The 27,107-nt window shown below is 50.7% G+C and overlaps 1 protein-coding gene across 10 annotated transcripts in view; it reads left to right on the top strand.

Moving 5' to 3' along the window:
- TNS3 (tensin 3) overlaps window positions 1-27,107 on the top strand; it is a 220,812-nt gene that overhangs the window by 112,135 nt on the left and 81,570 nt on the right. For all 10 annotated transcript variants that reach the window (XM_070467284.1, XM_070467278.1, XM_070467272.1 and 7 more), the window contains 7 exons: window positions 1,909-1,992; window positions 10,639-10,751; window positions 10,846-10,906; window positions 11,731-11,806; window positions 23,151-23,280; window positions 23,622-23,687; window positions 24,632-24,736. In XM_070467284.1, the coding sequence (XP_070323385.1) occupies window positions 1,909-1,992; window positions 10,639-10,751; window positions 10,846-10,906; window positions 11,731-11,806; window positions 23,151-23,280; window positions 23,622-23,687; window positions 24,632-24,736 (635 nt within the window). The remainder of the gene's footprint in view (window positions 1-1,908; window positions 1,993-10,638; window positions 10,752-10,845; window positions 10,907-11,730; window positions 11,807-23,150; window positions 23,281-23,621; window positions 23,688-24,631; window positions 24,737-27,107) is intronic.

Raw genomic sequence — 27,107 nt, 5'->3', positions numbered from 1 at the left:
AGTCGATAAACCCTTTCCTTTCTAGCATTAAGGAATGAAATTTGACTTTCCAAATGTTTTCTGTGGAAACAAATTGGAGAGCTCATGCCTGCCAGGCAGGAAACCCAACCCTCCAGTGAAAGTCAGATCCTTTCTTGGTGATAATAAGCACTTGTGTGTGTGTGCCAGACAAATTGAGATTCCCGCTCACGTCACATCCCTCTGGTCAGAGAGCAGATTTCACCTGGCAGACTCTGGACAGAGGCCACCTCGCATTTGTGCCCACAACAGCACAGCTTTGTCTGGAACCAGAGTTTCATGTGCCATGGACAGTCCTGGCATTTTTGGAAAGCGTGGAGACTGGGATTTTTTTCACTATAAGCTTATCACTGATACTCTCTCTAAATGCCCCACTTTTTTCTGAATAACTAAAGTGTGTCTCAGCTGCACGTGTTAGGTAATTCACAGGAAAGGATCTAAACTTTGGGGTCCTCACCTGGGAAGCAGGGCTGATGGCTGTTCCTCACAGGGTTTTGTTGACAATTCCATGTGTTGTTGCATGAAAGGCACTGCAGCATCAGTGCTGGTATGGGCTGATGTTAATCCTGCTGGTACTAGTGGATAAGATCGTATTAAGTGCTCTTCGCTAGAGTGAAGTGACACTACCAAAACTTTTGCAACACGGTTTTCTGAATTAACACTTTCCTAATTGGCGGCTGCATAGTTTGCTACTTGATGACTAGAATATTATGTGTTTAAGCATTTACCACTATTGCCTATCCAGGTTGTTTGCAGTTTTTCTTTAGAGTTTCAGTTGCTTCTTTCTAATGATTTTGTACACTGAAGTATGCCCTGATAACAAATTCTCATCATTGCATCTTTGATCATTTCTACTATTTCTATTTTCCCCTTAGATAGTATTCCCACAAATAGTGTAATCATAGGGATTTTTGAAGGCTTTTGTCACATACTGTGTCCAGATCAAAACAGACACTTCCAAGTCACAAAGTGAAGTAAGAAAAACATTCTGGTACCAGCACTAGGAAGATAAGAGTTCGTAAACATAGAGTCAGTGCTAATATTATGAACACTGGTACCGATATTAATGAGCTTCCCTGGTGCTCAGATGGTAAAGCATCTGCCTGCAATGCAGGAGACCCAGGTTTGATCCCTGGGTTAGGAAGAGCCCCTGGAGAAGGGAATGGCTACCCACTCCAGTATTCCTCCCTGGAGAATCCCATGGACAGAGGACCCTCGTGGGCTGCAGTCCATGGGTCGCAAAGAATTGAACATGACTGAGTCACTAAGCAGTGATATTAACGCTGAACATAAACAGTGGCCAAAATGCATTGTCATCATTTAATAAAACAAGGGAATTCCAGAAAAAGGAACACTTAAAAATGTCTAGGTGAATATGTAATTATACTTTTCACTCTAAAAAACACGTGCACCTGATATGTTAAACATGCTGTGCTTAAGTGACCCTTGCTTTTGTGCAGCCCCACCAACCAGTCCGTTATTTAGACAAAGTTGTTATCTTCGATGGTTGTCTAGGTAGTTAGGACACCAGGCCTGGGCCCACCTGTGAGCGATGGCAGGTGGGTGGTTATCCTGTCAGGATAGTATCCTGTGATTATTCTGTGTTGTACATGCAGCTCAGAAAGTGCCACATGCTAGGATCAGGTGCTGCTATTTCAGCGGGGGACTTCAGGCCTGGCTTCCACTTGGCCCGGAACATCTTCTTGGAGGAGATGAGGCCTGAGAAGATGTGCTAAAGTGGGTGTGCCCGAGGAGGGGATGTAGCAAAATGGAGCTCTTAGTGGGTGCCAGCTACTCAGAACAACCTCAGGGCCTGTCCCTTGTTACTCCCCACCTCCCCACCCCTCCATGGCCATGGAGTTAAATCTCTCTCTGTCTCTGCTTCCCCAGTGCTGACCAGGCCCTTGACAGATTTGCAATGAAGAAGTTTTATGATGATAAACTTGCAGCTTTAATGCAGCCATCCCAGAAACGGTATGTATCTGTCCCACAGCCAGAGGGAAAGGTGGAACGATATCTTACATTTAAAAATGTAGGGACGGAAGATACACCCCCTCTGACCAGCCATGATTAGGAGGCGGGGATTGTTGGTGTCCAGTGGTGAGTGATGAGCCACCCTGCGTGGGGATGCAGGGAGCCCCTCGCCCTGGCTGACTCCGGTGTGATCTCAGGGCTCCCTCCCCACACGCTTGGCCGTCAAGTCTCCTGCACTCCCAGCTGTTGCTGGTGCTGGTTGGATCTGGTTTCTTTTTCCTGACTAGGGGTCTGTGAACTGTGTCTGTAAGGGGCTGGATGGTGGATGTGCTGGGCTTTGCAGGCCAAGTGGTCTCTGGCACAGCCCCTGTAAACAGAGGGGCTGTGGGTGGTTAGGAAGCCAGTGAAAGCAGCTTATCACCAAAAAAGCTGTCGACACGTTCAGGTTCCTAGTTGGCCAGTTTCAGAGGCCCAGGAGTCCTTCTCCTTGGTCTCGGGCCCATGTCACCTTGTCTTCTGCTCGGCATGGCCCCTGGCATATGCTGCGGCGGGACCCTGGGGAGCAGACACTCTGGCTGCCGGCCCCCGGGTGAATCCATGCTGTCACCAGGCCCAGGTGGAGAAGAACTGGAGGAGGGTCAGGTGCATGGCCTGAGAGGGGCCTCAGCCACGTCTTCCAGACCTACTTCCTCTGTGGATGGGGACATGGAGCCAAGAACACTGTGTTTTTACTTCAAAGCAAATGGCAGGGCATTTGCTCAAGAGCTGCCAAGGCCATCACCAAGACGGTTTTCCTGCCCCCCGCATCTCTTCCCACCAGGGCCAGAGGCCTGGGCCTGTGGACTTGGGAGGACTGAAAGCTTCATTGCCATCCAGGGGGCAGGGGCACAGGGGGTTTTTGTCCAGAGCCGACTTGAGGTATTTCCACCTGGGAAAGGGGTTTCAGGGGTCACCAGAGGCACTACCTGCTTTGTTCTGGGTGTTCCCATGGCAGGTCTGTTTATGCTCAGACCAGAGTGTGTTGTGGATGTGGGATGGTGGGATGGAGCCTGGCTGTGCCCTGCTCTGAGCAAAGGCCCCACAGGGCGTGTGAGTTGCCTTGGAAAAGCCAACATTTTGTTAGTATTAACAGTTAAACAGCCCCTTGATCTATTTTGAACCATTAAGTGTTGTTTCTTGGTTGAGCAGTTTCCAGAATGGTTACATTCATGTGAGCCTCTGTGTGAGATGTGAGGGAAAACAGGGGGTGACCCACCTCAAAACTCAGCACACACCAGGGAAGGATATTTGCCCTATTTTCTTCTTTTTATTCTTATTACTTACTGCAGCTTTTTAAAAAAAATGTTTATTTTGTATTGGAGTATAGCTAATTTGGGCTTCCCTGGCAGCTCGGCTGGTAGAGAATCGGCCTGCAATGAGGGAGACCCCAGTTCAGTTTCCTGGGTTGGGAAGATCCCTTGGAGGAGAGCATGGCAACCCACTCTAGTATGCTTGCTTAGAGAATCTCCATGGACAGAGAAGCCTGGTGGTCTACAGTTCATGGAGTCACAAAGAGTCGGACACAACTGAATGCCTAAGCACAGCACAGCATAGCTAATTTAACAGTGTTACAATAGTTTCAGGTCGACAGCAAAGGGACTCATCGATACATATGCATGTGTCTATTCTCCCCCAAATTCCCCTCCCATCCAGGCTGCCACATAGCATTGAGCAGAGTTCCCTGTGCTGTACCATAGGTCCTTGTGGGTTATCCATTTTCAATAAGCAATGTGTACCTGTCCATCCCAAACTCCCTAACTATCCCTTCCCCTATCCTCCCTACCCCTCCACACCCCGGCAACCTGTAAGTTCATTCTCTAAGTCTGTGCATCTGTTTCTGTTTTGTAAATAAGTTCATTTGTATCAAGCCTTTTCAGATTCCACATATTAATATAAGGGATATCATGCGATGTTTCTGCTGTAGCTTTTTAATACCATTGAAGGAGTGTGGAAAAAGGGAAGTATCTTCTCACTTTAACTTGCCCATGGTTCTCCCGCATGATTGCACAGCAAAAGCTGTAGTATTGACATTGATGGGGGTGGTGTGGGTTAAACCTAGCATTTCGAGGCTGATCTTCCTGCTCCCTCAGAATAGGGGATCTTATCCTGACAGCACCTGCCTCAGAAGATGCTCGCCGCCTTGTAAAGGAGCAGGTTAATGACTGAGTGAAAGAATAAGTACATCTGGAAGATTATTTGAGACCCGGAGGACATGCAATGACCACTCATATGGGGACAGATTCAGTGATGGTGGGACCATCACTGTGGTTCCAACGCCCGAGGGGGAGCTCTGCAGGCTATTTTAGGACTGAGCTCAAGAAACCTTTTCAAAAGCAATCTCGGGATGAGAATGGATTAATTAATTAGAGTACAGACTTATGGACACAGGGGGAGGGGGAGGGAGAGGGTGAAATGTATGGAGAGAGTAACATGGAAACTTACAATACCATGTGTAAAATAAATAGCCAATGGGAACTTGCTCTATGACTTAGGGAACTCAGACAGGGGCTTTGTGACAATCTAGAAGGGTGGGATGGGGAGGGAGATGGGAGGGAGGTTCGGAAGGGAGGGGACACGTGTGCACCTATGGCTGATTCTTGTTGATGTTTGACAGAAAACAAAATTCTGTAAAACAATTATCCTTCAATTAAAAATAAATTAAGAAAATAGTGGGTTTATGAGCTGGAGAGGCTGGAGGCCCATTTGATGGGTGGCAGATTCTCGGTCACTTTGTGCCTCACTCCTAAAAACCATGGAGCAGTTGACCTGTGGCAGCCCGGCCAGCAGTGGCTGTTGGAGGTTGCTTGCTTCCAGCAGAATTCCTCAGGCAAGAGCAGTTATCTCTCCTTGCACCTTTCACGTTGAGCAAGCCTCAGGAGCAGCTTGAGGTCACCCCCAGGTGACCTTCTGTGGGGATGATGAACCTTCTGCTTCAGAGAGGCACCTGTGACCTTGGAGGCCCTTTCACTTTGACAAGTAATTAAAGAAAACCCTCCTACAGCCTTAGTTATCAACAGCATCATGGAAGTGATGACTTAAATGATGAAATTTTCTGACCTCCTTTTCTTCTCCCCTTTTCCTTTCCTTCTGTGAAGGAGTTAGGAGTGAGTGCCATGAGTTTGGGTTTGTTTAGGGGGAAGAATGACAGGTGACTCTCTCTTTCTCTGGGACAGCAAGTCTCTCCTGAGAGTTAGGGGAAAACAGATACCCCGGAGGTCCTGGGTGAGGGTCGTTCCCATGTCCCATGAGGTAGAGGAAGAGAAGCCAGAAGTCTGAGCCTGCAGAAAGCAAGATTGGATTCCTAGGTGTTTCTAATAGCTGGAAAAGTTCCCCAACATTCCAGCATTCTTTGATACTTAAGTCCCTTGGGCAGCCAAGAGATTAAACCAGTCCATCCTAGAGGAAATCAGTCCTGAATATTCATTGGAAGGACTGATGCTGAAGCTGAAACTCCAATACTTTGGCCCCCCGATGCGAAGAGCTGACTCATTGGAAAAGACCCTGATGCTGGGAAAGATTGAGGGCAAGAGAAGCGGGCAACAGAGGATGAGATGGTTGGATGGCATCATTGACTCAGTGGACATGTGTTTGAACAAACTCTGGGAGGTGGAGGACAGGGAAGCTTGGCGTGCTGCAGTCCATGGGGTTGCAAAGAGTCAGACACGACTTAGGAATGAACAACAACCACAAAAACTCCACAGTCCTCTTTTTTCCAGGTCACACTCAGGTGGCCTAGAGCGGAGCTTCTCAGCCGCTCATCTAAGAGACTGACGAGTATGAAAGAGTTCTGGGAGAGCAGGATGAGGCCACCCTGAAGAAAAACTCATGAAAAATTCATTTTACTATACAGAGGTTTTCTTTACCCCTCCCACACCACACACACTTGGTGGTGGTGCACAGAGAGGAGATTTGCTTGATTTATGGCGTCAAGTGTCCCATCACACACAACCAAGAGTGCCTCCCTGGACTGAGGCCACGGTCACTGTGGGATCTGGAGTTTCAGGTTTGCCAATAAGGGTTGCCTGGAGGAAGGCCCCCGAGAAGGGCAAGGAAGCTGTGCCGTCCCCCTTGGCCATGTTCACCTGTCTGGGTTCCGGGTGGTGGGCTGGGGTGATAGGCGAGGCCCCTGGGCTTACATCAGCTCATTTATGTCAGCCATCAGCCACTGCTGGGGGGAGCAGGCAAGGGTGCTGTCTCCACGCTGTCTATACACTTTACAAAAATAAATGTACAAATGACCCTTGTCACCTGTCCCTCTCTTAGGAGGTGGATAGTGACATGAGTTGGTGTCAGGTTTTCTTCAAAGGCCGTTCTGATGGCAGTTAGGCTGCTAACAAACGTTATGCTAACTTTTGCAATATCACAAAATCTAGAACTTGTACTCAGAAGTTATAGTTGTACTGTATGCTATGAACAAGTAACCAAAAATGACTTCAGCTCCTCAAAGTTAGGCAGTAAAATTGCTGAAAAGTAGCACTAACTAATAGAAAATACCCTGAAATAGAAAATAATTTTGTATTTTTTCCTTATTAAGAAAGCATGTGAAGGAAGGAGTAAGTTGCATTGTACAATATTGTTGTCTTTGATTTACCTATGAATCCATATAAAGCAGATTTTTATAAAGGGCAGATGAGAACTGTAGACCAAGAGCTTGATTGCAGTGGTTCCACAATGAACTGGTCAGAAGCGCAGGAGTCCGGGATCACCTTCCTCCCCTCCGTCTCTAACCCCATGTGAGTGTGAGCCCTGGTCTTCCCGCTCCTACTTCTCTGGGGATGTTGACACTGCTCCTCAAAGAAGCACCTTTTCACGCTCCGTCTGGCCACTGGGCGGCAGTGCTGGCCAGGCTGTGTCAGTGCAAGGGGAGGACCCTCCATGTTTGCATCAGAAAGTGAAGCGGGGACTACCCTGGGGGCGCAGAGGATGAAAGTTCACCTGCCAATGCAGGGAAACCGGTTTAATCCCTGGTCTGGGAAGATCCCACATGCTGCGGGGCAGCTGAGCCCATGTGCCACCGTTAGAGACCCCGTGGGTCGCACCTGCTGAGCCTGTGTGGTATTAAAGCCCCTGAGCCTAGAGCCTGTGCTCTGCAACAGGAGAGACCACCACACTGAGAAGCCCACGCACTGCAATGAAGAGTAGCCCCTGCTCACCGCAACTAGAGAAAGCCTGCGCGTAGCAACGAGCTTCCAGCACAACCAAGAAAAAAAAGTGAAACAGAAACTGATCGCCCCCTGCCTTCCATGATGCCTGGTCTGTGCTCTGGTGGATCCCTGAGATGTCCAGACTGGAGGGCCATCTTGCCTGGAGTGGTCAGTGCAGGCTGAGCAAACGGCCAGGTACCCATGGAGTAAACACACCGGCTGGGCCGCTGACAAGGCCAAGGCAGCGGGTTGTGGGTGTGACCAGGGCTGCCCAGCATTGGAGGAGGGGAGACTGCTGTCCAGAGCGGGCAGGGATTCCCAACCCCAGTTCAATATCCCTTTTCATAGGCTTACAAGCAGGGGGCCGGAGAACCCAGAAATCTGCAGTGCATGGCATTTAGGTGGTTAGATACTGGTGCACAGGTCACCTGAACATTCCCGTGTCTGCCCACAGTGGAATCGAGGCATCTGTTGTTCAGGTAGAAGATAAAACGAGAAGGCCTGTGGAGCCATCTGGTGGTCAGAACCCTGCAGCCATGGCCTGGCTTTGTGGCCTCAGGACCCCTAGGGCTTCCATCTGGTCTCTGTGGCTTGGGTGAGGGAGGTTTTGTCCTCTTTGGAAAGGGAAGAGCGATTTGCCACCAGGAAAATGTGAACACCATCAAGGGCGCCTAAGTTGAAGCTAGCTTTTTTTTTTCTAAGTAGCGTTTTTAAACTATTTTTAAAATTTAGTGGATATTTCCTCTTGTTTAGTTTGCTTTGTATGCAAATTCAGCTGCTTGAGATAGTGGACTGCATCCGAGTTGCTAGTGTAAATTAGATATTTTAAAAAATTTAGATGTACTTGACAAATGACATTGTGTAAATTTAAGGTGTATGAGATGTTTTTTAAAATTTATTTTGAAATTTGTTTTTAATTGGAGGGTAATTGCTTTACAATATTATGTTGGTTTCTGCCATCTATCAACATGAATCAGCCATAGGTATGCACATGCCCCCTCCCTCTTGAACCTCCCTCCTGCTTCCCACCCCATCCCACCCTTCTAAGTAGTAGTAAGTAGCCTGGTAGTCTGTGACAACCTATTCATTTTATTTTTTGACTGCGTGGAGTCTTTATTGCTTTGTGCAAGCTTTCTCTGGTTGCAGCAAATGGGAACTACTCTTTGTTGCAGTGCAAGGGCTTGAATAGTTTTGCCACACAGGCTTAGTTGCCCTGTGGCATATGGACTCTTCTGGGACCAGGATCGAACCCATGTCCTCTGCATTGCAGGTGGATTCTTAACCACTGCTCCACCAGGGAAGTCCTAAGTTGTATGACATGATAGTTTGATGCATTCATATATTGTAGTATGATTGCTATTGTAGCCATAATTAGCGTCTCTGTCATATTACATAATTATACTCTATTTTTAGTGGTTGGAATAATTAAGTTCTATCTCTTAGCAAGTTTGATAATTATAACACAGTGTTTTTATTTACTGTGCTTATGCTGGTGTTCTGTCGCTTTAGTTGTGTCCAACTCTTTTGTGACTCTATGGACTGTGGCTCACTAGGCTCCTCTGTCCATGGGATTCTCCAAGCCAAGAATATTGGAGTGAGTTGCCATGCCTTCCTCCAGGGAACCCTGTGTCTCTTGCATCTCCTGCATTGCAGGTGGATTCCTTATGGCTAAGCACTGGGAAAGCCCATACTTACCATACTGTGCATTTTATTTCTAGAGCATATTTACTGCTCATTATAAGTTTGTACCCTTTAAAAATTCTGTCCTGTCCCCAAAGCCCTAACCCCTGGTAACCACCATTTTACTCTGTTTTTGTATGTGTGGCTTTTTTAGATTCCATATGTGAGTGATATTATACCACAGGGAGATATTACCTCATACTTGTTAGAAAAGGTAGTGGTCAAAAGACAAGCAAAAACAAGTGTTTACAAGAATATGGAGAAAAGGGAGCTTTGTGCACTGTTGGTGAGAATATAAACTGGTGCAGCCACTATTGAAACGAGTGTGGAGGTTCCTCAAAAAATTAAAAATAGAACTACCATATGATTCAGCAATTCCACTTCTTGGTATATTTCTGAAGGAAATGAAGACAAGCTCTGGAAGAGATCTCTGCAGTCCCGTGTTTCTTATTCACAATAGCCAAGATGTGGAAACAATTTAGATATCCTTCAATGGGTGAATGAATAAAGAGTATGTGGTAAAAAGGTATGATGGAGTGTTACTCAGCCACAAAATATGATGAAATTCTGCCATCTGCAACAACATGGATGGACCTTGAGGTCGTTATTCTCAGTGATACATGTCACAGAAAACCAGAATTTTTTTAACCTAAGTGGGCGGAGCCTGAGTAGCGTTCGGTCCTAGGGTGTTTGTGTGGGGGATGTCCCTGCTCTGTGGGGAGTGGGGAGCTGGCTGCAGGCTATGGAGGATATTGTGCTGGCCACACGGCCTGGTGATTCAGTGACTGCTTCCTTCCTGCTCCTGCATGGCTCTGTGAAGGCGTTAGAGATGTACAGAGACGTTGGATGTCGCGGAGTTTGTGTTTGCTCAGGAATCACGCACAATGGCTAGAGAGAGGGGCTGAGGCCAGGCAGCATCTGCGAGGTTGGTGGGTCTGTGGCCTCTTGGGTAGGTGTACCCTATCACCTTGTGCCTTGGGAGAAACCAGTGAGGAAGCACTTCTCGGGTGGACCCTTCTCTCTAGACTGTCAAGCACCCTCGCAGGGTGCGGGTGTCAGCATGGCACACGAGGCTGTGAGTGGTATTGAGGGAGAAGAAGTCTCCCAGATCACCGCGGACATGCTCATCCCACCACTGAGATGGGCGGTGAGGAGGAAGGGCGCAGAGGAGATGGAAGACAGGAGGGCGGGGTGGCTCAGGCGGCGGGGGCGCCTCACAGTGAAATGGGCATCCACAGGCTTCCTGTGGGCTCACCGTGTGGACTCCAGCCTTCTGTAGGTTTCCTAGTGTGAGCGGAGAGAGTGGTGGGTGGGACTGAGAGTTAGACTGAGTTGCCTTGATGTAGTTTGGTTCAGAGAGCATGCTCATGTGACTGCAGATCTCTTGCTTTCCCACTCTGGGTGGGGGACTGTGACAGTCCTGGGGGCCTAGCCCTGCCCGGCTCCGGGTTCCGTGGACAGAGGTGATGCCACCTGCACTTGGGGTGCAGAGCAGGAGACGTCATGTGTGGGGGCTCACGCCCAGGAAGCACCCTTGCTTGCGCTTCCAGATCACTGGCCACATCAGTGTGCGAGGCCCAGAGACTCTCGGTGGGGTTGTGGGCTTAGCCGTACTCTGCAGGGCATGGGCCAAGCCCTGGCGTGCAGACACCGCTCCTTGCTGTGAGCGGTTAGGATGGGTCCTCCCGAAACTCCCTGAAAAGCAGGTGCATTTCCTCCTTTCCCTCCAACCCCACCTATGCTCTGAGCTGTCGTGGGAGCTCTAAGCTGCTGCCCTTTGCAGGTATGTGCAGTTTCTCAGTGGGCTCCTGTCAGGAACGGTGAAGATGAATGCTTCGCCCCTGTTCCTGCATTTCGTCATCCTGCACGGAACCCCCAACTTTGACTCCGGTGGAGGTGAGTGGCTCCCGCAGGGTGGGGTCTGGAGACGTGCTGCCCGGCACTGGCCCCCAGTTCCGTGTGTTTATAGCTGACTCTGTCTATGTTCCAGTGTGCCGGCCCTTCCTGAAGCTCTACCAGGCCATGCAGCCCGTGTACACGTCGGGGATCTAGTAAGTGCCGCTGCTCTCTGGGGACTCTGAGAGAGCCAGGGAAGGGCCTGCTCCAGGCTGCTTCTCCCTTGGGAAGTGTGGGAGGGGTGAAGCCTGGGGAGCCCAGAGGAGGGGACAGAAGGGGAGCCATGGGTGGGTGCCCCATCACCCTGCCTGGCAGGTGTCTGCTGCTGTTACCCAGCTGGCTGTGCGCAGACGCATGGCCAAAGGGACCCGGGGGCAGGAGAGGGTCCCACACTGTGTGGAAGTAATCATATCGGAGTCTGCGATAGGGCCATGGTGTTTTGCCTGTCTCTCCCCTTGGCAGTTTAGATAAAGGGCAGACAGATGTTTCCAGAATATGTACTAATTCTAGACTTATTTGATTTGCTTTTTTGGGAGTTTGGTTTAGCATTTTATACACATTAACAGAAAATGAATAAAGGTTAAAAATGTGTTGTCATCACTCAAAACAAACTGTTATCATATGTCTGGACCTGTTGGACCCTGTCATCGGTGACACTTGGGCTGTGTCACCCTCAGCTAACCACAGAGGCTGTGCCGGCAGAACCCCATTACTCCATGCTGCGTGCCCCTCCATGCCCGGGCCTGGGGTGGGCCTGCAACCACTGGCACTGACGTTGCTCTCAGGACCCTGCCTGGCCCCATTGCTTTTTTATACTTTTTGGACTCATTTTCATAGGAAAGAGTTTGAGGAATTGGGATTCCTGGGCCAACCAGGATATTTTGACTAATTCCAACTATGGGGTTCCTTTTCTCAGAAGGTATTCTTTCCATTAAATCATGAAATTGTGTAATGATGTACCTTCTCCTTTATTCCAAAGCAATGTTGGCCCAGAAAACCAAAGCAGGATCTACATTGCCATCGAGCCGGCCCAGCTCCTGAAAGGGGACATCATGGTGAGTGTCATGGCCTTGCCCCTGCTCTCCCAAGAATCACTGGGAAGGGACAGACAAGCTCATCTTAAAGCAATAACGTCAGACCCTGCCCCCCGAAGACCTGTAGGAAGAATGGAAAGTAGCCTTTACCTTAAGGAAATCAGTTGATTTTCTGAGTAAACCTGTTTTAATAAAACAACAAAACAAATTGTTGGAGCCATTTGCGTTGTGCACCCTTGAAATTAAAGTCCTAACTCAACCACTGCTCTTCCTAGGATTCCAGGTCCCCGAGCATAATGTGCAGTCTTAAAATGACTACGCCTTCCAGGGGCAGGCGCAGACATAAAATATTCATTGTTAGTGTCTAAGTGGGAGATACAGCTAGCGTCTTGCAGCTTGGCTTATGAGTGAAACAGTGATTTCTCCAGGTAGTTTTGATTCTTGCGTCTGCTGCTTCTTGGGGGAGACTAAGCTCTTCCACCTTTGCCTTTTATCTATCTTGAATATTAAAAAATGCATACATCTAAAATAATTTAAGAGAAAATTGTCTGAAATAATGAACAACTTTGAGGCATGTGTGTACTTCCCACATGCATAGACTAGCTCTCCTGTAATCTACTTTAGGCCTAGGAGGATACCCTGTTACAAGAAGATAAGATATTTCACAAGTTGACTTTTTATTTAAGTGACTCAACCAAGAGTTCATAGGGTTCTCATTGTGCATGTGTGTGTGTTTGTGTGTGTGTGTGTGATCAGTCTCTCAGTTGTGTCCGACTCTTTGTGACCCCCTGGACTCCAGCCTGTCAGGCTCCTCTCTCCATGGAACTTCCAGGCAAGAATACTGGAGTGGGTTGCCATGCCCTCCTCCAGGGGATCTTCCTGACCCAGGAGATCAGTCTCTGTGTCTCCTGCATTGGCAGGTGACTTCTTTAACACTGCACTGCCTGGGAAGCCCGTAGGATTCTCATTAGTTTTCCCATGCCTGGTTGTGGGGCTCCCCCTCCCAGAAAGAGCCCCTGATGTGGGCTGCTGGCTGCAGGTCTTCCTGAGGCAGATAGTCCAGAAGCCAGTGGGGGATTCCCTGCATCTGCCCCTTCTCTCTACCCTTTCTCCCACCTCCTTCCTTCCTCCGTCTTTCTGTCTTCCTCCTTCTGTCCCTCTCACTGTCTCTTGCCTCCCTCCTTCCTTTTGCACCATCAGTTTATTTGTCCAGCGATTCTTTTTTGAGTATTCTGAGCATTCTGAGTTGGGCCCTAGCACAGGAAGGAAGGGCAGGACAGAGGGACATCTTTGCCCTGGAGGAGCCTGGTTGGGTGAATGGATATCAGGAGTGGGATCCAGTAGCACTGCAGAGTGGGTCCTGATGACTGAGGCTGGCCAGCCTGGAGGTTCAGGTGGAAGTGCCCTCGGAGATAGGTGTGAGGCCCTGGCTTGGGGGTGCAGTAGTCCCCAGGCCTTGAGGATACCCTTGTGGAAGTTAGTTGTCTTGGGAGGTGGAAGCCAGATTGTGCTCTTTTGTGTGGCCTGAAAATGCACTGAATCACCTCTTAAGGGTAAGCCTTCTAGGACTCTTGACTTAGAGGAGTAGCAAGGATGGGATGAGAACGTGTCTGGTCTCCAGCGGAAGGAAGGAAGCCCTGCAACTCTGTATGAGCAACAGCAGATCGATATGGCCCAAGGGCATCAAGCAGAGGATGGGCTTTGTGTCCCATGCCTGGGCTCCCACCAGATCTACAGCTTAATGGGGCTGGGTGGCCTCAGACAGGTCCTTATCCAAGCTTGCCCCCCCCTTCTGCTGCCTGAGGCGTGTAACATGGGGATGAGATTGAACTGGAGCAGCTGGCAGGGTGTGAAGGCTACATAGTATCATCGAGGGCCCGCTGGTGGGGCCACCACCTGCACTCCGGAAGACCCCCTCCTCCAGCAGATCTCACCCCCCTGAGTCTCCCTGCTGTCCTAGGGCAGTAAGGGCACTGCAGCCACCCCGCCACCCTGGAGCAAGGTGTCTGAGAAAACATCATGTGCTGGAATGCAGTCTGAGCAGGCTGGCAGGGTCTTTCTTAGGGGACCTGGGTGGGAGGTTGTGGTTTGGCCCTTGCTAACTGGGAGGCAGGTCTGGGAATGGGCAGGGCGGGAGAGGGGAGCAGGTGGGTGAAGGAGGTGGTGGCAGACGTGCTTGGACGTGGTTCCTGTGAGCTGGCGCGGGTATGGTGCCAGGAGCCATCCCTGGGCACGCGGCGCGCTTGTTGAAGCCACAGCAGGAAGGCTCCCACCTGTGAGTTTGGGACGCTGTCTCCTGCATTGTCTTCTGATGAAAGATGGTGCCTGGGGCACACACACGGCCACATGAAAGGTGCCTGTCGTGCGTGAGCTTGGCCCCTGGCTCTTTTCAGGCACACTGGTAAGTGGCTTCCATCCAGTGGCTGCGGGGACTTGCCGCCTTGCCCTTCCCTGTGCCTTTCCTACCTCTTTGCAAGAAGTCCGAAAGTGTGATAATTAGGTCCTTCTCTTCTTGTTTCATTTCCAGTACATGCTGATGAGTCTGCTCAGTGCCCACTGGGGCCTTCTGAAGCTGCAGGTGAAGGTGTTGGGCCAGCGAGGGTCTGGGGACCACCTGCCTGAGACCTCTGGACCCAAACAAGGCCGGGGTGGGGATGTAGGGTGGACATCGGTGTGGCCGGGCGTGGTCAGTTTAGAGCCGTCAGACTGGAGCCTTCCTCTTACAGTGCTGGGAGCTCATGGCCTGCATGCAGGGTTTTCAAGGGGAGGGGAACCCCCCCCCAAGTCACGGGAGAACAGAGATGGGTGCAGCACAGGCCCCATCGGAGTCGGAGGAATGGCAAGAAGCCTGGCGTGGCCCTCAGAGCGCGTGGGCTGCACCCTGCTCAGAGGAGCTGGGGAGGAAGAACTGGCGCCTCTCCACTGGGTCAGACGCCTCACTCCCTGTGAGCACCCTGCCTCTGCCTCCCGCTTTCTAGTCTGGGTTTTAGGGAAGGACAGGTCACGCTCAGCGGCCCCTGCCTTCTGCTCTCCTCCGTCCCCCACCCCCCAATGGCCATCTCCCTGGTGTTCGCCATCATGTGGGTGCTTGCTCTTCATGGGGCCTCCTCTTCCCTCAGCTCCGCCTGTAGCCCCTCCTGTCCGGGTGGTCCTCGGCTCCTGACAGGTCTGCTGTCCTCTGGGCAGCCCCGTTTCCCAAGTACTGCTCCTTCTGGCAGGAGCAGCTGCTCCGAGGAGTCCAGGCTGCCTCTTACTTGCTTCTGTCTGGGTCCAGACCCCCTGGAATCCGTTCTGTGCTTCCTAGGACCATCCCCCCCGTTCCCCAGACCCCGAATGGGAGCTTCCTCTTGGCATCTGCATGCCCCACATCTCCTCAGTCATGCAGCTCCTTTACCCTGATATGCCCTAAATCCCAGGACTGCTTGTGTCCCCGAGCCCTGTGCCTCACCGCGTGACCCCATCTGAGCACTGTGTTCTACTGCCTGGGCCCAGCATCCTCCCCACAGTGGGAAGAGAGGGTCCAGGCTCCTGTATGTGGCCTGGGAGCCCCTTGGTTTACTGCTCCCTCAGTCACTTAGCCCCAGAGATGCTGGATTATCTGTCTCGTTCTGCACACGGCCCCATGGCGCTTTGCTGCGGGTCTTGCTGGTGCCGCGCATCCATGTCATCCACACTGGACACATGGCACACCTCCCTTAGGCCACGTTTGATGATCTCTCGTAGGTGGATGCCGAGCCCTTGAGGTGGGTGGTTGACTTGTCCCAGCCTCTCCAAAGCCAGTTGTTGTGCTTCTCAGGGGTGGCAGCTCACCCTTGCTGTGAGCCCAGGGTGCCATTGTCCCCACCTTATTGCCTGGAGCCCGCCCCAAAGGTGCAAGTCCTTGGGCAAGTTCACACTGTAACATGCCCTGAAGGCTGCTGCTTGTGTGAGGGGACAGCCTGGCTGGATGAATGATGCTGCAGGAAGCTGAGAGGTCTGGCATTCAGGTGTTCTGTTGCCTGGGAGTCTATTGAGGGGAATGTTTCCTGCCCTGAAGGTAGCCTTTCCTTGAATTTTTGTTTCCATCAGCAATGGGGGCAAATAGGATCTCCCAGATCTCATCACAGGAAATGCTTAACTTGATAAAACCAGCCCCTTCCTGCACCTCTGTCCATTTTAACATGGAGTATTTTTGGATTGAATTATTATTTGATTTATACTTCCTGTGTTTACAGTTCATTTTTGTACACTCTGCACTTATTTTTTTGCAGCATTATCAGACGGGGGAAGGGTGATACGGGTTACAGCTGGAAGTGGGTAATTTTCCATCCCACGGGGTAATTTTTCCTTGCTTCATGTGTAGAAATGATTACCCAGGAGGTTTAGTTGTTGATCTCTGTGAAGCCTTAAAGTGGCTCTAGCCTCTTGTATTAGTTTCCTAGGGTTGTCATGACAAAGTGCCACAGACTGGGGGCTTAAACATCAGACATGAATTCCCTCACAGTGCTGGAGGCTGAAAGGCAGAGATTGAGGTGTTGGCAGTGCTGATTTCTCCGGGGGTCTTTCTCCTTGGTGTGCAGATGGCTCTTTTCTGCCTAGGTGCTCACGTCATCTTCCCTCTGCATGTGTCTGGGTCCTGGCTTCTTCTTTAAAGGACCCCAGTCAGATTGAATTAGGGCTCACCTGTATAACCTCACTACCCTCACCACCTTTAAGACTTCAGCAAATGAATCTTGAGGTCACAGAATTCAGCCCATAATATGTCTCCATTGAGTAAACCCAGTCTAGAATAAATCGTCTAGTCAAAGGTCCATCTAGTCAGAGCTATGGTTTTTCCAGTAGTCACGTATGGATGTTGGAGTATAAAGAAAGCTGAACGCTGAAGAATTGATGCTTTTGAACTGTGTTGGAGAAGACGCTTGAGAGTCCCTTGGATTGCAAGGAGATCCAGCCAGTCAGTCCTGAATGTTTATTGGAAGGACTGATGCTGAAGATGAAATTCCAGTGCTTTGGCCACCTGATGGGAAGAACTGACTCATTTGAAAAAACCCTGATGTCAGGAAAGATTGAAGGTGGGAGGAGAAGAGGATGACAGAGGATGAGATGATTGGATGGCATCACTGACTCGATGGACTTGAGTTTGAGCAAGCTCCAGGAGTTGGTGATGGACAGGGAAGCCTGGCGTGCTGCAGTCTATGGGGTCGCATAGAGTCAGACATCACTGAGTGACTGAACTGAACTGAACAACTGAATAAGGTTAATAGTGGAGTCAGGTACCAAGGGTTATGCAGCACCCTGGGCTATGACTTGTCACCAGTGCTCATTCATCCCCTCTTTCATGCCCCATAGCGTATGTCCTGAACCAGGTAATGTGGTGGTTGTGAATGTTGAGTGAGATGTGCTGGTGATCTCTCTCGTGCCAGCATTTGTTGTGTTCACACATGCGTAGAGGCGGGAGTTGAAGGCTCACAGGTGGGAGAGGTGATTTCCATGTGTCTGAGGAAGAGAGACTCTCAAGGGGTGCTGACAGCACTGGCCAGCCTGGAGGATCAACCCCAGGCATCCCCACACTCAGAACGTAGTCTCTGGGGGACATACTGTATGTGTGATCTGTACACGCTGCTCCTCCAAATCCTAGGACTGTTGGTTCAACCTGAACGTGACCTCAGGGCTTAGCACAGGGAAGTAGACGGTGGCAGAAGATTCCCTGGTGTTGGCTGAGCGTCTGGGGAGCGGGGAGCTGTCTCCCCTCCTACTGTGCAGGTCAGCTCTGGTTTCCCGAGGCTCTGAGGCAGGAGAAGTACCCAGTCTCAGCCTAACTGTGGGAGACCTGCTTATTTCAGTTTGTCCTGTCTTTCAATTGTAGTCAGTTATCGCTTGATGTGCACCACTGCGCACTCATGGGCCTGCCTTCAGTGGAGAAAGGAGGACATGGAGAATATGTCAGGGCCTTTCTGTGTTAAAGTTCAAGTATGTAGGCATTTTCATTTCTCATCAAGAATTTGGCAACCGTCATGAGTTGGACCGAATCCTGCATTGCAGAGAATGCTTTTATGGGTTTCCCACCCACAGTCGCAGAGGGTTCGGCCGGGCTGTCTGGCATCTGCAGAGCCTGCCTCTGCTCCAGAAGGTGGAAAGTGAGTTCCCAGGGAAGGTGTCCGAAGGTGACACCTTGGTCACCATCCTTTGAGACAGCATGCTGTCTTTTGCTTTTTTTCCCCTCCTTGATTTTGGTAAATGTCAGCCCTGTGCATAAATAAACCTGCCTCTTTCCTCATGCGGGATTGATTCTCTGTTGAGACAGGCTAGCAAAGGTTATAGGGGTCAAGTTTACAAGAGGTAAGGCCTTGTGATCTCTTTGGGTTGGGAACACTGTGGGGGAAAGTGGAGTGGGCTCCACCTGTCATTCCTTCGACTTGGGGGCTGTTGAGGGGACCGTTACTGCTGAGGCCAGGGTGACACCTACCCATCGTCTAGCTTCACCTGAACACGGCTGGCCTGTCCCCACACACCCTCCCATTGCACACCTGATCTGCCCATATTTGCAATGTGCTTGTACTGAGGTTCAGATGCAGTCTCCTAAAGGGCAGAGCCTCAGGTATTCAGTAAACACATTTCTGTCAAGTGGGAGGGCAGAGTGTTTGTGAGCACAGCCGTGTCGTTATGTAACCTCGCTTAGGAATTCGCGTGGGCTGCAGCCCTGTCAAGCCTGGCCGTGGTCCAGGGCCCCAGTGGGCTTGTAAACACTTTCCCATCCACATGCCCCGTCTTGCTGCCCCTGCTTGTGCAAACCCCATGGCCACTTGGGTTTCATCCTCTTGGTTGTGGGGCTCTGTTGCCTGGCTCCAGCGACCTGACTCCTAAACAGAGGGGACCCTTCTCAAGGAGCTGTCGCAAACAAACAACACCTTAGTTTATTGTTTCTTGCTAAGGGCACTTAAGTAAGAAGAGAGAAAATGAATGCATCCTCAGCCCCTCTGGATCTGCTCCTGTTGGGCGTCGTTACGGGATGTCTGTCGTCTTATATCGCCCTGTGACTTGCTGTGCGTGCATCTGCTGGGAGTCTCCGAGACCTGGGTCGGGCCGAATCCATTCTGTATGTCAGCCCAGTGGATCTGTGTATGCGTGCTCAGTTGTTGGAGTTGTCTGACTCTTTGTGACCCTATGGATTGTAGCCTGGCAGGCTCCTCTGTCCTTGGGATTCTCCAGGAAAGAATACTGGAGTGGATTGACGTGCCCTCCTCCAGAGGATCTTCCTCACCCAGGGACTGAACCTGTGTCTCCTATGTCTCCTCCATTGCAGGCAGATTCTTTACTGCTGAGCCACCGGGAAGCCCTCAGTAGATCTCCTTGTATTGTTTATTCACAGCTATACTGCTGCCCTCCTAAAGGTTTAGGGAGTAAGTTATAGTCTTGCCACCCTCTGAAATCATTTTCACCTCCAAGTGATATCATGGTTAGTGTTGGCCCTGGATGATGTAGGTCCTGTGACTTAGGAAGGCAGCCACTAGGCTTGGCTAAACCTTTAAGGGTGTGTGGTTGTGGCTCCTATTTGAGGACATGTGTTTCTTGATGCCTGTGTAGACAGCCACCAGGCCCACAGCAAAGTGGAGTGAAATTGTTTCTAGTGCAGATATTCTAAAATCTGAGGGCAGGGGATTGATGTGTTCTTAGAAACTCGTTGGGGAGACATGGGTAAATAAAAGTGCTAATGCTGAAGGGATGAAAGGGGTATTACAACCTTCATCACTCTAATCTTTATAAATGCTACCGATACTTTGTACCTTAAAAGGAGCATTTGGGGCACTTCTATTAAGCAAAATGCTGCTGATTCTTTCCATGGAGTGTTAAGAGCGTGATTCTGGTCTCTTGTCACCGACACTACTAACATTTATTGACTCGGATGATGAACCATTACTGACTCTGCAGGGGGTGCCAGAGTTGGGGTTCCCCTGGGTGGAGGTGGGTCCATCTCCTCTGGTCAGAGCTGTAGGTCCCCATGCGAGGGAGACGCCTGTGGTTTTCTGTGCCTTCAAGAGATAGCTGGTGTCATTCCTGAGCTGGCCAGGAGGACTGGAGCGGGTGGCAAGTACAACCGCGAACAGTGGGAAGAGAATATGGTGAAACAGCGGGCAGGACTGTGGGGAGGGCTCAGGTCTTGGCCAGTGCCGCTTGTCAGGCGTCCCCAGAAGCCCCTCAGGCAGGGCGCGTGTGTGCAGGAGGCGGATGCTCTGTGGCAGTGGTGTACCCTGCTCTTCCTTCCACCCTGAGCCCTTGTCCTGTGAAAAATTAATCTTTAGACACTGGAGTCGCGCGGGGCCTAGGAAGGTATCTGTGCCCCAGGATGACTGAGAGCTGGCAGCCAGGGGGCGGGGAGGGGAGGGGGAACCCATCTGACGTTCCTCCCCTGCTCCAGGGCACCTGGTGACCTCTGCCTCTCCTCTCCTGGTGCCTGGAGTGGGCTGGGATTCACGTCTGATGAGTCACCCTCTGTGCGTGTGTGCGTGTGTGTGTGCGCGTGTGTGTGTGTGTAGCTGCTGTGATGAGCGATGGTGAGACCAGAGGAGGGGAGACCGTGGAGCGCCTTGGGTTCTGGGAAAGGTGGGGGCAGGCCTGGGGGCTTCTGCTTGGGATGAACTGTGTACATCAGGACCTGGCTGCAGGATGAACCCTTTAACTCAGAGCAGGAGAAAGGTTCCCCCAGAGGGAGCTGTGCTTGAGGGGCATCCTCCCCCGCCCTTAGGTGCTTCTTGATCCAGAACCTGTGATGCACTGTGTCCACCAGGGGCTCTGCCTGCGCACAGAACCTGGTGCCAAACTGGGGGAGGGGAGCTACTGGCTCTCTGAGGTGTGACCCTGTGGGCTGGCCTGGGGCCACCTCCCTCAGGGGCGGTCAGCTTCTGGAGGGAGGCCTTGTTGTTATTTTACAGCCTTGGTTCCCCTCAGTATTGATAAAGGCTTCAGAGTCAGACTGGCATGTGCCTGAAACTCTCTTACCTTTTCTCCAAGTCTTCTCCCCCTTTCCCTCACTTCCCGGGTAGCAGTGGAGAAAGGCCGACAGAGAGGGTGGGTCCATCGTCCAGCAGAGATAGGTGCGTGGGGTCACGTCGTCTCCGTGGGGGTCCTGCTGCAGCATGTGTGGGTGGGGGCCTTGGATCAGCGGTCAGTATGGTGTGGGGCCTCTGCTTGAGCGGTCACTGTGCGGCAGGGGCCTTAGGGGGGGTGAGGATGCAAGCAGTGCCTCGAGAAGGAAGGCTGGGGCACAGCCTTTGGTTGGGCCCTGCTGAGGAGCCAGAGGCCCTGGATGAAGTGAGAGAGGACTTGCGACTGGAGATCCATTTGCTGTTGGAGAGTAAATGGAAGTTGTCAAATTCCTAAAGAGTTCTCATGGGCTAGTTCCAGATGCCAGCCCTGGACAGGGGCCTGGAGGCCAGGCCTAAGTCTGGATTCCCACCAGCCACGTGTGCACAGGCTGCCTGGCGCCTCCCGCATAGTGAATGTGGGGCTTGTGTTTGTCAATATGAATTGCTCCCCTGACAGTCTGTGTACATTTCTTCATTTATTTATCAGACTGTTTCCTTGTAGATAGCACAGAGGTAAACGACTTTGGGGTTTGCCCTAAGGGGCAAACCAAGGGGCTCCTTGGGTCTTTATGTTTTCTCTCTAGTGATGGTTCTCTGGTTACTGAAGGCCTGGTCCCATCACTTTGTGGCAAACAGATGGGGAAACAGTGGAAACAGTGACAGCCTTTATTTTCTTGGACTTCAAAATCACTGCAGACGGTGACTGCAGCCATGAAATTAAAAGACACTTGCTCTTTGGAAGAAAAACAATGGCAAACCTAGACAGCATATTAAAAAGCAGAGACATCACTTTGCCAACAAAAATTTGGATAGTCAAAGCTTTGGTTTTTCCAGTAGTGATGTATAGATGTGAAAGTTGAACCATAAAGAAGACCGAGCACTGAAGAATTGATGCCTTTGAACTGTAGTGCTGGAGAACACTCTTGAACGTCCCTTGGACAGCAAGGAGATCTAACCAGACAATCCAAAAGGAAATCAATCTTGAATATTCATTAGAAGGACTGATGCTGAAGCTGAAGGTCCAATACTTTGGCCACCTGATGCGAAGAGTCCACTCACTAGAAAAGACTATGATGCTGGAAAAGATTGAAGGCAAGAGGAGAAGGGGAGGACAGAGGATGAGATGGTTGGATGCCATCATTGATTCAATGGACATGAGTTTGAGCACATTCCAGGAGATAGTGAAGGAGAGGGAAGCCTGGCATGCTGCAGTCCATGGGGTTTCAAAGAGTTAGACATGAGTGAGTGACTGAACATACACACAGAACAGTCACCTGCAGCATCTCCCGCATTGTTGGTCTGGACCATACTTGCTGGGAGTGCTTCTCATTGACCTGGCACAGGATACCTGAAGCCCATCTCTTTCCGACCTGACTCTTGTGAGCATGGCTGCCTGTGAGGTCCCTGCATGCCCAGCCTCCCTTCCTCCTGGGCATGTGCAGTGCAGGGCATGGGCTCCTCCACTCTGGGTGTGTGAGGGCAGAATCCAGCCTGCTTCTGGGCTTGAACCCCTGGGGACCCTGGAGAGGAGCCTCTGCTCTACTTAGGAGGGAGGACGGGTCCCCTCTCCTGCAGTACACCAGTCTCCGTGGACTTCCTGCCCTCCTCGTGGGCAGCCCTACCCCCAGACCCCCAGGCAGGGTGACCCCATGGAAAGGTGAGAAATGGTGCCAGGGCCCCTCCTCCACCTACCCTTCCCTGCCAAGTGCCCAGAGGGGTGCTTTTACCCTGCGTATTGGCACCATCACCCCAGAGGCCTGAGCTGCTCCCAGAGACCTAGGGCCTTGGAGCCACAGCCTGAATCCAAGTCACGTCCCTGGTGATTCTGGACACTGGTCTCAAACTGTCATTCCGGACGTCTTGACAGCCCAGCTATGGTATTTACATTCCAAGGCCTTTTCCCTTCCCTTTCCTTCTCCCTTCTTGCCATCTTTCTCTCTCTCTCAATTATAGCACACAACATAAATATTGAGCAGAGTATGGAAAGTAATGACCGCCTGCTCCTTTCACGAGAGCAGAAAGGCTTTAAGGTAAAATGTGGAGTGTTTCGATGAAATTAGGAAAAAGAGGCTGTGCAATTTCATTCTTCAGATGTCTTCCAAAGTGGAGGTATGGTCTGTTGGAGGCTAGGGACCACGGGATTCCTGTGCTGTTGGAACTGCACCTGTGTCCTACCCGAGGACCAAAGCAGTGATGTTTGCAGGCGGTCTCCCAGGTTGGGACCTGCTGGCGGCCTGTGCACCCCCGCAGGAGCCATCCTCAAAGGTGAGGCTCCCCAGAAAACACAACCCCTTTTACCCCAGGTGAAGTGCTACCACAAGAAGTACCGCTCGGCCACCCGCGACGTCATTTTCCGCCTGCAGTTTCACACCGGCGCTGTTCAAGGCTACAGACTTGTGTTTGCGAAGGAGGATTTGGACAACGCCAGCAAAGGTGAGGTCCCTCCCGGGGTCCAGACTGAATGTGGGGAGAATGGGCCCTCGGTGGGTGGCCCCCGGGAGCCTTGTGTGTTCCTTTCATTGTTCTCCACTACTGCCCCCCACCCCCACACCATAAACCAGCCTATTGACAAAATTATTACCAGTCTCACTAGAGACTGATGGTAGTTCCAACAAAGAAAAAAATTCTAGAGAAACAGTAAAAGTACTAACATCTTCTTTGTCATTGGTGTGCTGTTGGAGATTTGGGAGTGGTGTTGCCCTGGTAGGAATATAAGGACAAAATTCATTTATTGTCTTGTCTCCAAATTTGTTGAAATAGGATTTCTTTTTTAGATGACCGTTTTCCTGATAATGGGAAGATTGAGTTAGTCTTCTCAGCCACTCCTGAGAAGATTCAAGGTGGGTAGAACACAGAATTCTGGCAGGGGGGTGGAGAGGGCAGCAAGATGCTGACCTGGTTGGATGGTGTGTATGCTGGAGTCTCTGTAGAACCTCCCACCTTTGTACATAATTGGAAATATTTATAATACATTAAAAATAGAATATTAGACAGTGGGAAGGTGTTAACTTAGAGACAGTAGGGCCCAAGTAGGTCAAAAAGACCCCAGAGATGATGTGACTTGCCTAAAGAAGGGCCCAGAACTTCAGGATTGGGACCATGACTTGATGCCCTATTTATTTCTCCCCTCAAGAAACAACCACATATTTTTAAAGAGGACTAGAAATATAGTAGAAAGACTGCAAATATTTGTGTGCACAATAGACTCCTTTCTTCTAAAAATACATTGGAAGAGAAAGCAGTCTCTTTACTGTGAAGACAAATGGCTCATTTCCATCACCGAGATTATATTTGTGAAAGTTTTAATTCAGTTTTTAATAGCTGTGGAAAAGAAGCACCCTATTTCTGTGCCCAGTGCCATAGATTGAGGCATGAAAAGTTAAATGCAGGGCTGTGGGGTAAGAATCCTCGTAGAAGCCTCAGAAAGGCAAGAGCCCAAACCCACCCCTCCCGTCCACCAGCCCTGAGGCTGCTCCTCAGGGTTCTCCTGGGTCCTTGACCTGCAGAGCCATCCAGGTGACCCCCTTGTGCAGAAATGCATCCAGAGCACAGAGTCTCCCACCTGGTAGACAGAGGACCAGTGTTCACCTCTTCTTCCTGCCAAGTGGTTTGCACTGTTTTTCAGTTCCAGCTCAGATTGCTGGCAGGCTTGTGGGAGAGGGTGTGGATCTGGACGCTGGGCTGGCACTCAGATGCAGAGGCTGCTCTCTGCATTGCTGGCAGGTACTGGCTTGACTGGGACTAACACCCTTTGTCCACCCCTGTCCCTTCCACCACCCTGCAGGATGTGAACATTTGCAGAATGACCACAGGGTGATTGTGGACTTCAACACAGCAGACCCGCTAATCCGCTGGGACTCATACGAGAACCTGACTGCAGATGGTGAAGGTGAGTCTTGTTACCCGGCTATCAGTTCCTGGAGAATAAAACCCAGAACAAGCAGCTTGTTCACCTTTAGATTGAAAATCTCCTTGCAGCCTGCTTGGAGACTGTCAAGCATCCACCCCATTGTGAGTCTGAGGGCACTTGTGAGAATCAGGCTTGGTGAATTGGGCTGAGCTTTGACAAAGCTGCACAGTGATGGTCAGTTAGTGAACTTGTCAGCTAGAAGCTTCCTCACCTGAAGCTGTATGTCTGTCTCTCCCTTCCCTTCCCTATTGTGCAAGGGGAATGCCTGGTGTCTGAGCACTGGCAGCCTTCCTACTATTGGGGAGCCCCATGGGCAATAGGTTTGTGGGTTCTATTTCTGTTTGCTCATTGCACTGGTGTCCAGGTTGTATGGCTGCGTCATTTAGTCTCTGTTTTGTGAGTCTGTCTCTCCCAAACATATTCTCTGTTTGCCACGGGATCTGCAGTTTGAGTCACAAGTATCATGAAAGAGAAAAGGAATGAAGGGTGGCACCTGCCAGGTTTATAGAAAGAAGCCTCTGGAGGTCAGTTTCAAAGAGAAGGGATCAGACTTCTTCCAGGCGCTTGAGAACACTGGCCTTTCATCTTTTTCAGGCACCAAATTGTGAACAGACCTGATTTGGGAGAGACAGTCAAAACAATTTTGTCCAATTAGTTCCATCCAGACATTAAGTAGCCAGAAGCAAGTGTTGTGGCGGTGACTGCACGTGTGCCCATCTCTGTGCATCGCTGGGATTGCAGGGACTGGCCGGGGATGTCTGTGGTTCACTCAGGGCGGGCATGAGGCTCCTCAGCTTGTCCACCTGGAGAGTCTGGGGTCATGTCAGTATTTCTGTGATACAGACCATGCTGCTGTCTAGAGGTGAAGCCCTCATTACTCCTGTGCTTCAGGCACGGTTTCTAAGTGCTGTATGTGTCAAGCCTTTACACACGAAGCGCCATTCCCATGCCCAGTTCATCCACCACACTGCATTCTATCGGAGGAGGCTCCCAGTTGCTTTTGATGTTTTTTTAAGACCTTGCAAATCTACTTTTTTTTCCCCCAAAATTGAGGTATAGTTGATCTACAATATTGACAAGTTACAGATATACAATATCGTGATTCACAATTTTTAAAGATTATACTCCATTTAGAGTTATGATAGAATATTGGCCATATTCCTATGCTGTGCAATATATCCTCATGGCACATTTATTTTATACATAATAGTTTGTACCTCTTAATTTCCTACCCCTGTCTGGCCCCTGGTCTGTTGCACTTGCTCCCGGTGGAGCTCACGGGGGTTCTGAGTTCTCACTGTTGTAGGCGCTGCGTGGATGGCCCCTTGCTGCCAAGGCCCTGCAGACCCTTACACAGCCACCTTCCACAAAACATGCAGTTTCCCTCATGTGGAATCATTACCCTTCCTGAGGTTCCCTCCATCTCCCCAACTCTCCAGGCTCCTCTGTGGGGCTGACCTGCATTGGTGAACTCATTGCTCCTTCCCAGAGCCCTTAGCTCTCACTTGGAGCCTCAGTCCCTGGCTTGGGTTCCTGGAGGAGGGCACCACTGACCCCCCCACTCCTGCGAAGGTGGGGGGCATAGGCTGGCAGGAAGCAGTCTCAGCCATGCTTCCCTAGGGCAAAACTCTCCAGGGTGAAGGAAGGTTTGGCAGCCTATGGTTTTGGCTAGAAAATGATGTCTTTTGGCCCTCCCTTCTCTGTGCACTTCCATTTCTAGTCCCTACTGGTTAAAACACACACACACACTGACCTAAACTGTATTTGTCTCTGCTGTCCTGGAGTGGACCCTCCTCAGTGACCTTCAGTCAGGACCCGGACCCCCTGTTATGTCTGAGCAAAGTGTTGTGCCTCCTCCACCAGCCGTGAGCTCGTTCACATGTGGACACTTGATTCCAGATGTCCTGTCTTCATCACGGAGACTCAGTTCTCTGCTCCCAGCTCTGGGGCCTGGAGGGGATCTGGGGCTCCCACTGCCTCATCAGTATTTCATGGGACTCTCACTGTCTCAAGGAGAGAAATGGACGGTGGGGGCGGACAGTGGGGCAGCCTACCAGAGCCTCTCACGTGCTGTTTTATTTGATCTACATAAGACCCTGTGACCCATTTTAGAGATAAAGGGGGCAGTACCCAAGAGAAATCAAAAGCTGGACTTTGGTGAGGGGTCCTGGTAGCCTTCTGGGGCTGTGCACTGTTGGTGGTCACACGTGAAGCTGGGTGAGTTGTGTGTTCGAGATCATGCAGGATGGAGACTGTGGAAGTGGGACACAAGTCTGGGCCCGGTTTGACCCCAGCGTTATTTGGTGCAAACCTCATCCTTCCAGCTGAAGACCTGCTGGTCCCTGGACCA

Source organism: Odocoileus virginianus, chromosome 1 (assembly GCF_023699985.2).
Source record: "Odocoileus virginianus isolate 20LAN1187 ecotype Illinois chromosome 1, Ovbor_1.2, whole genome shotgun sequence".
Lineage (NCBI taxonomy): Eukaryota > Metazoa > Chordata > Mammalia > Artiodactyla > Cervidae > Odocoileus > Odocoileus virginianus.
Note: the sequence above shows the minus strand (reverse complement) of the source record. Positions and strands in the feature narration are given on the sequence as shown.